The 15,251-nt window shown below is 33.1% G+C and overlaps 1 protein-coding gene across 1 annotated transcript in view; it reads right to left on the bottom strand.

The window, feature by feature from the left end:
• Positions 1–919: 919 nt before the first annotated feature.
• The window catches only part of SELENOF (selenoprotein F), a 48,846-nt gene continuing 34,514 nt past the window's right edge, over positions 920–15,251 (bottom strand). Inside the window, exons 4-5 of the mRNA XM_063106029.1 lie at positions 7,457–7,506; positions 920–1,780 (exon numbers count right to left, since the gene is read on the bottom strand). Of these exons, the coding sequence (XP_062962099.1) occupies positions 1,649–1,780; positions 7,457–7,506 (182 nt within the window). The 3' untranslated portion in view covers positions 920–1,648. The remainder of the gene's footprint in view (positions 1,781–7,456; positions 7,507–15,251) is intronic.

The raw sequence follows: 15,251 nt of genomic DNA on the forward strand, positions 1-15,251 counted from the left end.
CAGTCCAATTAATTTTTTATGCCAATTCCAGAAGTCTTGAAGTTTCATCTTTCAATCCCACTGTTCTTCTGTATATGGCAGCAACTCCTCTCTTGCTGTGTTCTTCCATTGTCCACAATTGTCCTCCTGTTCTGAAGTAGTAATAACCTTTAGGGATTAGTGGTACATTAACCAAGGCCTTGTACTATCAAAATGATGGTCCTATCCATTGCTATGATGATCAAAAATAGACCATAGTCTGTTACTAGGATTTCTTATTTTACTTTGATTAGCTGGATTACACAGGTTTTATATTCATTCTCTTGCTGGCTTTAAAAACAATTTCAAAATATTACATGACACAAATTGCTAGTAAAGATTAATAACCGATCTCTATTAAAAAGAAATATTTTATAAGCATTCTGATAGAGTTGCCTTTAAAGATTTCCAAACGTCCTTCATTAAGGTAGTTTAGTTCAAAATCAAAAATCAGGAAAGTTTCTAGATTATAAGAATTTACTGTGAGATGAAGCTGACATAATAGCATATTAGACTAATTTGATAAGTTACTAAGAGGTTTAAATGACCTAGAAATCTTCTGAATGAATGCTAGCTTTAGTGAATCACCTCTTATGAAGAAGTTATTTTGACCAGATAAAAGGTTAAGCATTTTTAATATAAAAAATTCTATATTAGCAGTTATTCTTTATATAATAAAATACCAATGAAAATGTATTCATAAATGAAAAAACTTTGGAAAATAAAATCAGCAGACAAACATAAAGCAATGTTACCAAAAACAATAAGTTATAAGTTTTAAACAGTATAGCCATTATTACATTTTGGCAAAAAAAAAAAGGCTTACATGAAAGAAAATAAGAATGCATTAAGAAGCTTGTCATTTTTAAACAGGAAAGGAAAAATCAGAATTCAATTCAGATGGATTTTTGAAACTTTTTATTTATATCTTGGTTTTACAAATGATCATTTTTAAATGGTCTTTTCTGTAAGAATGTAAAACACAATAATTTGCCAAATATCTGATCCACACAAATCCTCAGAAAGGTTTTCTGTGTAGTCTTCATTAATGCAAATTTTTGTGAATGTCTCACTCTTACAGAAGATCTTGAATCTGGTTTACAACAATGAAGCCACAAAGTTTCTATGCAGTGTATTCACTATAAACTATAAATAACATTTCTATTAGAAAGAAAGTTGGGTAATACAAAAATATGAGAGACACTGGGGAGCAGGCGATCTGTTGAGGCTCAATATATCTTACTTGCTTTGTAGTTTTCTGTCACTACTTTCAAAGAGCACACAGCACATGAGGCATAATAATCATCTCCCTTATTAACCTCCCTAATTAAAAAATCTGTTGTTCGTAAAACTGGACCAATTATCACAAACTATCATTTGCATAATTAACCACAAGTCTGCTGCAAAGCATTTTGTTGGTGGTATCAACAAATGCAGGAGGACGGAAATGTACAAAAACAGGTTTTTGTTAAGCTTGCCAACTCAGATATCATGGGCTGTGCTAACATTTCAACTTCTCATTGGATCTTTAATGCCTCACACTAAAAGACTGATTGATAGAAGCAAGCAAAGCTAAATTATTTTCTAGGTGCTGTTAATATTTCATTGATAAAGTAACAAAAGGATAGATTTATATGCGTTCCAACTTTTCACTCAGGAATTCTTCTACACTGTCTGTGTTCCACTTGAGGATGCTGAGTTCTTCAGCAATGTTCCCATTGTCGTCCAAAAGCTTTAGCACGGGGTCTGAACCGCGAACATACTACAAAAAAGAGGAACACCATCATTTTCTGCTTAGAAAGAGCTTTCTCAGCCTCAACTAAGATGAAAACAATTCAATATGGCTTAATTAAATTTAATAGTAATTTTAAAAAGCTTTTTAGAAATAACAGCACAATTAACAGGACTTAATGTATATCTTTTAAAGAAGAGTTTAATGGGGTTTCTTAAAAAAAAGAGAATAAAAGTTATATTTTAGTTCTAAAAAGAAAAATTCCTATTGGTATCAAGACAATTTACTTGGAATTTAAGCTTATTATTCAATAACAAATATTTATAACATATACAACACTCTCAAACTCAAATGAGTTCAAGGTGTAATAATGAAGGCAGACAAGTTCAAAATAATAAATGAGAGAATGATGGTTATATAAGCAATGTTTTGAAATAGGCTGTATAATAATCATATACACACATACACAATACAAAGGAAATAATTATCAGACACCAAATCCCATGCTGGATCATAAGTTTTCCTTGGCTTAGGAAATCTAATGACTTTGTTGTAATCAGTTTAGAATTAGGCTGGTTTCCTGAAACTTCAGATCTTTTTGGTTGGGTCCAATATTTCTCTAGAGAGCTCTGAGAAATACTAACTTTGGGTAAATGTGACAATTAAAAACATGAACCCATTAGCTAAGAAATCGTCTTCAATTTTAAATTAAGTAGAACCAGATAACCAAAAAGGTAGCAGTGATGATGAAGGAAGCACTCAGAACTTCTTTCAGCAATTATGCTTCAGTTTTTCTAGGTCTTCTGGGGTTATGAACTCCAGAGATGGAGACAAGCTCTGATGTAATTATTAGCACTTGGTATATTCCTGACTCATCTGCGGAGTTTAGAAATGTAAGCCCTCTGAGCTTATAAGTCAATAATAACTATACTACTTAAACATTTTTTGTCAGGTTATTACATAAATTGTTTCTAAAATTTTATTATTTATTCAAAAACTTATTTTAATAAAAAACAGGAATAAGAAGTTAGAATATAGTTGCAAAAACCCTTAAAATATTAGCAAATCAAATCCAATAATATGTAAAAAGAATTATACACCACAAACTATTGGAATTTATTCCAGGTATCCAAGTCTGATGCAACATTTGAAAATCAATTAATGTAATCCACTACTATTAACAGGTTAAATAAGAAAAATCATACAATCATATCAACAGATGCAGAAAAAGCATTTTCAAATTTTCAAAATCCATCACCCATTCATGATCAAAATTCTCAGTACACTAAGAATAAAGGGAGACTTCCTTAACTTGATAAATAACACCTATAAATAAAACTCACATCTAACATCATACATAATGGTGAAAAACAAGATGCCTTTCCCTAAGATTGGGAAGAAGGCAAGGATGTCCCCTCTCACCATTCCTATTCAAAATTGTATTGGAAGTCCTAGCTAATGCAATTAAGACTAGAAAAGAAAATAAATAAGGCATAAAGCATACAGACTAAGAAGGAAAAAAGAAAACTGTCTTCGTTCACAGATGACATAATTATTTGTAAAGAATATCCTAAAGAATCAAAAAAAACTCATGGAACTAGTAAGTGGTTATAGCAAAGTTGCAGAATACAAGATTAATGTACAAATACCAACTGCTTCCCTATATTCTAGTAATGAACACATGGAATTTGAAATTAAAAATACACCATTTAGATTAGCACCAAAAAAGAGAAATCTTTAGGTATAATCTGCTAAAATATGTATAAGATCTATATGAGGAAAACAACAAGACTCTGATGAGAAAAATCAAAGAACATCTAAATATACAGAAAGATATTCCATGTGCATGTTTAGGAAGACTTGATATGATTAAGAGGACAGTTTCCCCTAACTTGATCTATAGATTTAATGCAATCCCAATCAAAATCCCAGCAATTTATTTTGTAGACATCAATAAACTGAGTCTAAAGTTTATATGGAAAGGCAAAAGATAGAGAATAGCCAACACAATATAAAGTAGAACAAAGTTGAAGGGCTGACACTATTTGACTTGAAGACTCTTAAGCTACAGTGACGAAGAGAATGTGGTATTAGTCAAAGAACAGACAAATAGATTAATGGAACAGAATAAAGACCAACAAACAGAACCATACAAATAAAGTCAACTGACCTTTGACAAATGAGCAAAGGTAATGTAATGATGAAAGGATGGTCTTTTCAAGAAATAGTGTTTAAATAACTGGACACCCACATGCAAAAAGATAAATCTAAGCACAGACCTTACATCTTTCACAAAAATTAACTCAAACTGAATCACAGACCTAAATGTAAAACACAAAAATCATAAAACCTCTAGAAGATAAAAGGAGAAAATCTGGTGACCTTGGATTTGGCAATGAGTTTTTACACTAAAAGCTTGATTCATGAAAGAAAAAAAATTGATAAGTTAAATTTTATTAAAATGAAAAACTTCTGCTCTGTGAAAGATATTGTTAAGAAGATGAAAAGAGGAGACATAGTGGGAGAAAATCCTCACAAAACACATACCTGATAAAGGACTTGTATCCGAAATATACAAAGAACTCTTAAAAGTCAGCAATCTAAAAAAACTCAATTGAAAAGTGGGCAAAAAAGCAAAAACAGACAAATAAGACTATATCAAACATAAAAACTTCTGTGCATCAGAGGAAACAATGAACAGAATGAAAAGACAACCTATGCAAGGGGAAAAAGGGGTTAATACTCAGAATATATATAGAACTCCTACAACTCAACAACAAAAAACCCAATTAAAAAGTGGGCAAAGGACTTGAATAGACAATGCTGCAAAGAAGATATACAAATGGCCAACAAGCATATGAAAAGATGCTCAGTATCACTAATTACAAGAGAAATGCAAATCAAAGCTGTAGATAGGGTTAGAAATCTTGATTTTCATTTGATTTTTAGAATAGGGTTTTTAGGTAATGCATGTATGAGGCAAAAGTCTCCGGCCAGGCATATAGACCAATAGACCACAGCTAGCCGGACAACAGCCCATCTTATCAACTCTAATTACTGCTTAGGTATGGGATTGTATACTTTAATGATTTTAGAGCTAACAGGTGGTTGTCATACTGATCCTGTTAAGAGATTTTAAAGAACTGCTGAAGGGAAAAATGTGAGAAAATGTTTGCTAAGGGCAACCTGTCTGTTGGTGGAAACTTTAGAGACCATTATACTTAGATTTAATCATAAGAATGCAACTTTTGCTTAAATCATTTTAGGAGAGGTTATATTTTAGATAATAATCGCAGTTTCACCAACTTAGCTTTTCATAAATTGGACTTTGGAATGTCACGTTGTTAATTTTACTGATGTTACTAGTTTCCATTGTTTAAGCTCTACTTAGCCTTAGATAACTTATGTCACACTGCCCATGTCTTTGTGTCCTTTTCGAAATGATTGAATTAACTGATTTTGAGGGGGAGTTGCTGAGGTTCAGTCCCTTCACTTTTCTCATTGCATTCACGTTGTTTTGTGTAATCCTGTTTTTGCATCTCGTTACAGAGAGGTGTAACATAAACACAATGACATAGCACCTCAGATCTATTAGGATAGCCACTATCAAAGAACAGAAAATAACAAGTGTTGGCAAAGATGTGGAGAAACTGGAACTCTTGTATACTGCTGGTGCAGCCACTATAAAAAAATATATGGAGGTTCCTCAAAAAGTTAAAAATAGAATTACCATATGATCCAGCAATTCCACTTATGGGTATACATACTGAGAAGAATTGAAAACAGGGACTTGAAGAGATTTGCACACTCATGTTCATAAAAGCATTATTCACAATAGCAAAGAGATAGAAGCAACCCAAATGTCCACTGATGCCTTAAAAAGAAAGAAAATCCTGTCACATGCTACAACATGGATGAACCTTGAGGACACTATGCTAAGTGAAATGAGCCAGTCACAAAAGAACAAACACTATATGAATCCATTCATTTGCAATATCTACCGTATTCAAAATCATAGAAATGGAAAGTAGAAAGGTGGTTGCCAATGGTTGGGGGTGAGGGAAGAGGGGGAAAGATGTACAGAGTATCAGTTTTGCTAGATGAAAAAGTTACAAAGATCTGTTGTGCAACAATGTGAAAATACGTTACTAACACTACCGAACTGTATACTTACAAATGGCTAAGGTGGTAAATTTAATGTTATGTGTTTTTTACCACAATTTAAAAAATGGCAAAAATCTAACAGAAATCTCATCAAAGAAGATATACAGACGGCAAATAAGCATATGAAAAGACACTCAAATCATATATCATTAGGGAATAGCAAATTAAAACAACAACGAAATACCACTATATACTTATCAGAATGGCTAAAATCCAAAACAGTGCCAGTAACCAATGCTGGTGAGGATGTGAAGCAACTGGACTCTTATTTATTGCTAGTGTGAATGCAACGTGATGTAGCCACTTTGGGAGACAATTTTGCAATTTCTTACAAAGTTAAACAATCTTAACTATATGAATCAGAAATTGTGCTACTAGGTATTTATTTGCTTAAATGGTTGAAAATTTACATGTACACAGAAATTATACAAAAATCTTTATAGAAGCTTTACTCATAATTGCCAAAAACTAGAAGCAACCAAGATGTCCTTCCACAGGTCAATGGAAAAACAAATGGTGGTACAATAATAGAATGTTATTCAGCAATTAAAAAAAATGAGTTATTGGGCCGAGCCCGTGGCACACTCGGGAGAGTACGGCACTGGGAGCGCAGCGACGCTCCCGCCGCGGGTTTGGATCCTATATAGGAATGGCCGGTGCGCTCACTGGCTGAGTGCTGGTCACGAAAAAGACAAAAGAAAAAAAAAAAGAAGAGTTATTGAGCTATAGGAAAGACGCCAAAGAACTTTAAATGCATATTGCTAAGTGAAAAATGCCAATCTGAAAAGGCTACATATTGTATGATTACAACTGTATGATATTCTGGAAAAGGCAAAGTATAGAGACAGTGGAGGAGAGAGGGTGAACATGTGGAGTACAGGGGATTTTTAGGGCAGTGAAACTATTCTGTATGATACTGTAATGGTGGATATGACACTATGCATTCGGCAAAACTCCTAGAACTATACACATAAAGAAATATGGAATTTAATTAATAATAATGTAACAAATGTACCACACCAATTGCAAGATGCTGTAATAGGGAAAACTAAGGACAGAGTGGCCAGGGAGTACATGGGAACACTCTGTACTTTCTGCTCAATTTTTCTGCAAACCTAAAACTGTTCTAAAAAAAAAATTTAGGGTCGGCCTGTGTCTCACTTGGGAGAGTGTGGTGCTGATAACACCAAGGCCACGGGTTCGGATCCCTGTATAGGGATGGCCGGTTAGCTCACTTGGGAGAGCATGGTGCTGACAACACCAAGTCAAGGGTTAAGATTTCCTTACCAGTCATCTTTAAAAATAAAAATAAAGGGCCGAGCCCGTGGCGCACTCGGAAGAGTGCGGCGCTGGGAGCGCAGCGATGCTCCCGCCGCGGGTTCGGATCCTATATAGGAATGGCCGGTGCGCTCACTGGCTGAGTGCCGGTCACGAAAAAGACAAAAAAAAAAAAAATTAATTTATTTATTCAATTATTTATTTTAATCACCTCCCTGCCCCTCCCAAAAAACCTGGAAAAAGATTCCATTAGAATAACCTTACCTTGATTTGTAGTCCTCTGAATAGTCTGGGTTTATCACTCCTGACAAAAGCTTAAGAGAAAAGAAAAAAATAAAATAAATGGAACATTACATTCTATATTGAAAAACTAAGGAAATTTAAACAAATATGAGTAAATGGAGACACATACCATATTCTTCAACAAAAAGACTAAATATTTTAAGACAACTGGGTGGGGGATAAGGAATTGGTTAAGGCCACGAAAATCGAGTACATTGTATAATGTTGAATATACCAATTATCCCGATTTGAGCATCACGTATTGCACACAGATGTTGATACTCAACTCTGTACCCCACAGATATGTACAATCAATTATGTTTCAATAACAATAAAAAAAAGATGTTAATTGTTTCAAATTAACCAAAAATCCCAAATTTCAATGGGATTTTTAGGGCTTGATAAAATGACAGTATGGCTCAGCTGTAAGTAAATGTGTGAGAATAGTCAGAGCAGTTTAATATAAGTAAAATATGATGGGAAAATTTGTTCCACTATTTATTTAATATATTGTGTGATACTGAAACAATACATAAAACAAAGAAACAGATTAGGAAATGCAGAGAGATACAGAGTCTGGAAGAATATTTTGATACTGTAAAGCTATCAAATCAGAGACAGGGAATGAGTTGAGAGTGGGTGAAGGAGAGAGAGATATATGTGTGTCTACTGTGTGTGGTCTGAATTATTCAACAAATACTTTAGAGAAAACTGCCAAACTATTTGGAAAAAAATAGAAAAACAGGTACCCACATCATGTCTTGTACCTAAATACATTCCAGATAAACTAAAATTTTAAGTTAATTTGGCAAATATTTATTGAATCCTACTACATGCAGATAGCAGAGATAAAGCTACATAAAATAAATATGATTGCTGCCCTTATTGAATTTACAGTCTGGTGAGAAAAAAAAAAATGCTAAATGGATAATCGCAACTAATAATTACAGTTGTGATAAGTGCTAAAAAGGAGAGGGTTTGAAATAGTACCATGGCCTATAGCACAGAGAACTTAAATGAATCTGGAATATAAAATTCCATAAGCATGGACCCTAAAGGCAATGAAATGTTTTACAGATATGCCTACATAAAAATGAAAACTTCAGGACAGCAAAACACTCCTACAGGCAAAATTAAAAGTAAAAATGACAAACTGGGGGAAATTATCTCTAACATTTAATATATAAAAGGGCTCTTACAAATAATTAAGGAAAAAAAAACACTAGGTAGAGAAATGGACTAAGGACAAGAACATGTGACGAACATATATACAAATGGTCAATAAACATTTGAAATAAACATTCAACGTCATTAACAATCAAAAAAATGCCCAAACAACAAGATACCCACATCCAGAATCACAAAGATAAAATAAATAAATAAATAAATAAAGGTTAGAGAGGGAACAGGGAGAGGGATTTTGCTGGGAATGAATCATGGAAGAAATATAAATGGGCACATCCTTCCTGATAGGCACTTAGCAAAATGAACCGAAAGTCTTCAAATGTACTTACTTGTTAAACCTTCAAGTCTACGTCTAGGACTTTATTCTGAGGAAATATCTGATATATAAGGTCCTGCTAGCCAAGTCTGGAAATACGGAAATAATCTAAATGTGTAAAAGACTATTGGTCAAATATACTAACACATACCACACTATCATATGTATCCAATCATTAAAAATTATGTCGATCTATATTTAGAGACATAGAGGCAAATTCATTTTATAAAAAGCAGGTTATAGATCAGTTTGTTTCCTATGATTGTTAAGAAAATAATGAATATAAAGCCAGAAAGCACTAAGCAAAAATTTTAAAATTAAGTGAGAAAATGCAAAATACTTAGCACAATAAACATAATGGCTCGAAAATAATAACTATTGTTATTTTAACAGAGGGTAATACCTGGGGTATAAGATTTAAGGAAGGGCAGGCCCATGGCTCACTCGGGAGAGTGTGGTGCTGATAACACCAAGGCCACGGGTTCGGATCCCATATAGGGATGGCTGGTTGCTCACTGCGTGAGTGTGGTGCTGACAACACCAAGTCAAGGGTTGAGATCCCCTTACCGGTCATCTTTTGGGGAAAAAAAAAAAAAAAAAAAAGATTTAAGGAAGCTTCAAATGAATGCTACGCCCTCCCCCTCCCCCCCAGCTCCCAGGTTTCGCATGTTATTGATCTATATTTTACCATTTTTTCAATAATGATCATGTCTAATTGTCCAAATTAATACTTTTTTCTAAAGTAAATAAAAGCCAGATAGATACTCTGACAGTTCTTAATACTAGTTCTTTATCATTTGCATAATCTTTTCTCAGATTCTATAGTGACACACACACTTTTTAGAATTTAACTGAGAATTAGATAGCAATAGCATTACAGACATGGTTCATTATGAAGGTCTTTATATACTTGTAATTAGAACAACAATGCAAAGATTAGTAAATGGTTTTATTTTTCTTTTAAGGTTTTGAAGACTTATTGGAAGAGACATATATCCCATCTAATTTTCCCCTACAAAATCTGATTCAAAATAAAACTGATTATGACATTCTGGTTTATTATAATATCTTCTCTATTAACTTTATCCTTTAGGATTTGTTCAAATACTCTGCAAACTCCTGAATTCCCAAACAAAAATCATTTTCTGGTATTCTATTGCATTTTATACCATTCCTTTGGCAAATGCTATATGTGTGCCTGTACAAAATCACATAACACACAGTAACTATGTCCATATACCTTCTCTATTACATAAGAAACCTCTCTGGGAAAAGGACTATTACATATTTTTTGTATCCACAACAGAGCTTAGCACATTTAATAATTTTTCATTCAACAGATTTTTTTTTGTTTTAAACATCTCAATTGGCTTTATTGCAACTCTAAAATTGGGCGACATGTCATTCCATAAAATAGATTAAGTGTTACAATGAGTGGAGCAGAGAAGGTTGCTTTTATAGGCAGAAAAGGTTGAAGAAAGCAGAAACAAAGAACAGAAAGCAGACTGGTCATTTCAAAGTTACTTTCCTTGTAAGGTGGGGACAGGGAGACATAACAAGAGAAAAATAACTGATTATTTAACATAAGGTTACTTCAGGCTATCCTTTTTGTGTAAGGATTAAAGCAGAAGGAACATCATTATTATGCCTACATTCAACAGTTTTAATGGGCTGAAATGACTGAACAAATTTAAAAGAAATACTGAAATGAGTCACTAATAAGTATTTTCATTAGCTCTTTCCTCTTCTCACTTCTAAAAATAGATCTATAAGCCTCCCCTAATTTTGAATGAGGAGAATATCTGTTAACTATCTTGTAGTAACAAATCACATTTTACAGGCAGTAAATCAGTCTTAACATATTTGAGCACTTCTTATATACACATAGCATTGGACAGGCTATATGAGAATATAAAGAAATTGAGTTCTTTAACTTTCAAGAAATTTATAACCTGCTTAAACAGATCTGCAACAAGTACAAAGATAAAAGGTGATCATAAAAACAATGCTGTTAATTTAATGATAGGTAATAAGTACTCTGAGTTCAGAGAAAAAATATTTTACATGTTGGGGTGATTAAGAAATAGGCAACAAAAACAGAATTTTAAAAAGCAACATTTGATGAGAACTGATAATATTTTTTATATTCACTTGAACATAAAATGATGTTCTTCCTTCAACATAATTCTAAAAGATTCAAAAAGATTTTCTCTCTTACTACTTCGATTTATTCCTAATTTGACATTTCATAACAGTCAAAATAGCCCCCAAGTCAACTTCAAATGTTCTGCTGGAGAAAATAAACTGAAAAAGTATGGTAAAAAAGTATGCCAAGAGAGGCAACAGTATCTGGTGGATTTTCAGCCAGTCAGGAAAAAATTATAATACCACAAGTCCAACGCTTGCATCTCCTTTTTATTACTGAATGTAGCACTGTATTTAATTTCTCAGTGTAAACATTTGTGTGGCTCAGTTACAAATGAGGGAAAATTCTCATGTTTTACAAATTACAAGCAAAATCAAGTTAGTGAATTTTTAAAAAATTTATAAAAAGATTGGTATTTGAATATGTAATTGATGGATCTTGAACGTGACCAGCGCCATTTTGCACACAATAAACACAAAGTGGTCGCCAGCCCCTCCCTTTGTAAGAACCCTCATGATTTCTGAGAAACAGAAACCCCTTTGCTTCCACAAGGGCGCAATTCACCACCCTGGTTGCATAGCTTCCACATTAGCATAATGCCCCTCCTTGATGGTATCAGCCAGTCTTTGGTGCACTATAGAAGCTCTCCTATCCCCACACCTGGTGCTGTCCTCCATTTTGAGGGCAGCCCTGGCTACCCTCCTTTTGAGCACAGCCCAGCAGATTCTTTTCCTTTAATAAAGCTTGATCAGTACCTGACGTTTCGGCTCACTTTCTTTCTGTGATATTGTTATCTGTTGTACTCCTCTGATTTAATGATCACACTGTAATCAAATTTCATGTGTTCTACAGCTGCATAAGTCATTAAATGTACAGATAGCAAACGAAGTCCAGGAAAGCAAATGAAGGAGTTTATGGCACTCTTTCAAGTCATTTTTTTCTTCTAAAAGATTTTAGGCAGGCCTGGCTGGTTAACTCAGTTGGTGAGAGTGCAGTGTTGAAAATGCCAAGGTCAAGGGTTTGGATCACCCCCTACTGGTCAGCCTCCAAAAAAACACAAAAAAACAAAAACAAAAACAAACTTTTAAAAAGATTCTGGACAAGGACAAGTGGAATACCTTAACTTTAGGTATACAAGGAAAAACACTCATCACTATTTTCCATCTGGGTTCAGTGAACCCTATTCATTTTATTTTTTATATTTTTAAATGATTTAATGAATAATTTTACAAAAGAATAAAAGTTAAAAAGAAATTTATTAGAAATCTTAGTAAGAACTAAACACAGTACACTAAAGTATTAATTCTGTGGGCTGAGCCCGTGGCGCACTCGGGAGAGTGCGGCGCTGGGAGCGCAGTGACGCTCCCGCCGCCAGTTTGGATCCTATATAGGAATGACCGGTGCCGGTCACGAAAAAGACAAAAAAAAAAAAAAAAAAAAAAAAAAAAAAAAAATCTGTATTTTTCTGGTTTTGAAGGTAAATGTAACCAAAATGTGCAATATACTTTGAATGCAACTAACTGCTCACTGACAGTCATGCATGAACTTGAAACATAGCCATTTTGTAAATATTGATTCTTCTTGCACTTACATTGTCAAAGTGTAACACTTTTGATATCTGATTTTGTTGAAGATGGCCATCTTATTTGTAAAACATATTTACTTTTAGGCATTTAAACGCCAATCAGAATAATCAATCCAATAAGTTTTTGATGTCTACATCATCTATTTTTTTCCAAGCATCTTTGTATACACACCTGTCTTCAGCATTTACTCACTTACAAACTTTATCAAGTGTACTTTGGTACACAGACATCATAAAAATTAAAATAATAATGTCATACAATCTTTTAGGAAAATAGGACGGTCCAGTTTCTTTTTGAAAAATATTTTGAGATGAAGTCCATATCTTGTTGGATGACTAATGAGATAAGAACATTATATTTCCTCTTTGTCTTTTGTTATAGCCTCGTATTGTTTACTCATTAATTCTTGATTTTGAGAAAATTCATTCAGGATATTATTAAATGAGGTTTCACAGTCTGAGATTTTGCTTATATGATCAATGTTATCATCATTAGAGTCTAGAGCAGCACTGTCCAATATAACTTTCTGCAATAATGGAAATATTCTATATCTGCCATTTTTGATATGATGGTTATTAAGCATTTGAAATGTGGCTAGTGTGACCGAACCAAATTTTTAATTTTATTTAATTTTTTTTTTTTTTTTTGTCGTTTTTTCGTGACCGGCACTCAGCCAGTGAGTGCACCGGTCATTCCTATATAGGATCCGAACCCGCAGCTGGAGCGTCGCCGCACTCCCAGCGCAGCACTCTACCGAGTGCGCCACGGGCTCGGCCCGATTTTATTTAATTTTTAAAAATTTACTTAAATAAGCTTTGTCTGGCTAGTGGCTACCTAATTGAACAGTGCAGGTCTAAAGCACTCTTTGTTCTTTGCATTCATCTTCTGACCCATTTAATCATAGTAAAACGTTTCTCAATTTTACTAATTAAAAAAAATTTTTAATTTTAAAATATTAAAAAAATTTTTTTAATTAAATTAAAATTTTTGTTAATTTTACTGCCATCATGGGCAGTAAACAAAAAATTTTGTATTCACAAATACATTCAATGAAAGCTAAAAAAGATAAAATAAAATACTACAAAGATGGTGTCATACTATGTGGGCCAAATAAGAAGAAAATCGAAGTATAATGTAACAGTAATGATTCATTTTATGCTACTGCATCAGCCTTCTTATAACTTTAGTCTTTTTTAGCATAGCTGTAAATAATCAATGGTTAATGATCTCATATCACCTTAGGTATACAAAAAGATTCAGTGGACTGAGAGTAAACGCAGATTTATTCTACTAAAAAAAAAGTAAATTTTCTCTTTATTCTTTCTCTAGGAAAGGATAAAAATCATAAAATAACAATCCTGACAAATGTTAAGACTAGCCCAAAAAAGAAATTCAAAGAAGAAAATCGAGACCACTGGACCCTGATATTCAAAAGGACCTCATAAAGGCAACTTATTTTCTAGTTCACTTTCTGCTGTTTTAAAAATAGCTCAATGATATCAATTTGGAGATTTCTAAATAAATTAATCCAATCACTATCTCTAGAAAATGCTCTTATGACAATTTAATCATTTGTCTGTTATAAAGGCAATTTTGTAAATAACACTTCAAAGTGATAAAATATACAGAAATAATTAAAAAACAGTTAAATGTTTCAGCTTTCCCCTTAGGATTCATAGCATGCTTTTCGCTGTCTGCTAGGAGAAGTTTTAAAAGCTAAGTCTTGCTATACACACTGCTCAAAAAGTAAAGGGACTCTTCTCATAATTCAAAGTCAATTCAGAGCTAACTTTAAAGCACATTATTCCTTGTTTCATAAAGAGGGTATAACTGGGGATGGGGGGATAATAAGAAAGTTTATGTCTTGAGGTTAAAGAAAAATGTTTGAATCATGCTATCTTTGAAATCACAAACAAATGAAAATACAAATAAAAAAAGAGACAAAATATACTAGGCTGGATCTAATGATATACCTTTGATCACATTACAAGTAGTTATAAAATGTATTATTGGTTTTGAGATTTAATTTGATTATGAGATTATGGCAGGTATGATTAAGACTTGTGAACTGTCATATAAAATTACTTGGATGGATAATTAGATGTTTTTTGTTGATCAAAAATAAGTACATTTGAATCAGAACACACTCTAATAAAAATATCATACCACACCCAGAAAAAAACAATACAAAGGAAAAACAACAACAAATAACTGAATTCTCAATTGCACTCAATGAAAGCTACTGGTACCATCTCTCCCCCCAATAATTATTTCTAAAATAAGAAGATTTACTATTGCATGCAAACCATCTGGAATGCAAAATTATGAGTCATTTGTGTCATCCCAACAAGACAATTGAAAAGCACTTAAAAACAAAAAGGGCAACCTAAATAAGAGAATTTGGGGGTATTAGCGATTCAATAACGAAAACAAGACAAACTAAAAAGATTATAACTTCTCAGTTCAGAACGATGAGGTCAAAAAAGAAATATTTGGAGCCTATAAATTCATCAAGGGTATATGACCAATGTAAACACAGGTTTT

This window comes from Cynocephalus volans, chromosome 8 (assembly GCF_027409185.1).
Source record: "Cynocephalus volans isolate mCynVol1 chromosome 8, mCynVol1.pri, whole genome shotgun sequence".
Taxonomy (NCBI): domain Eukaryota; kingdom Metazoa; phylum Chordata; class Mammalia; order Dermoptera; family Cynocephalidae; genus Cynocephalus; species Cynocephalus volans.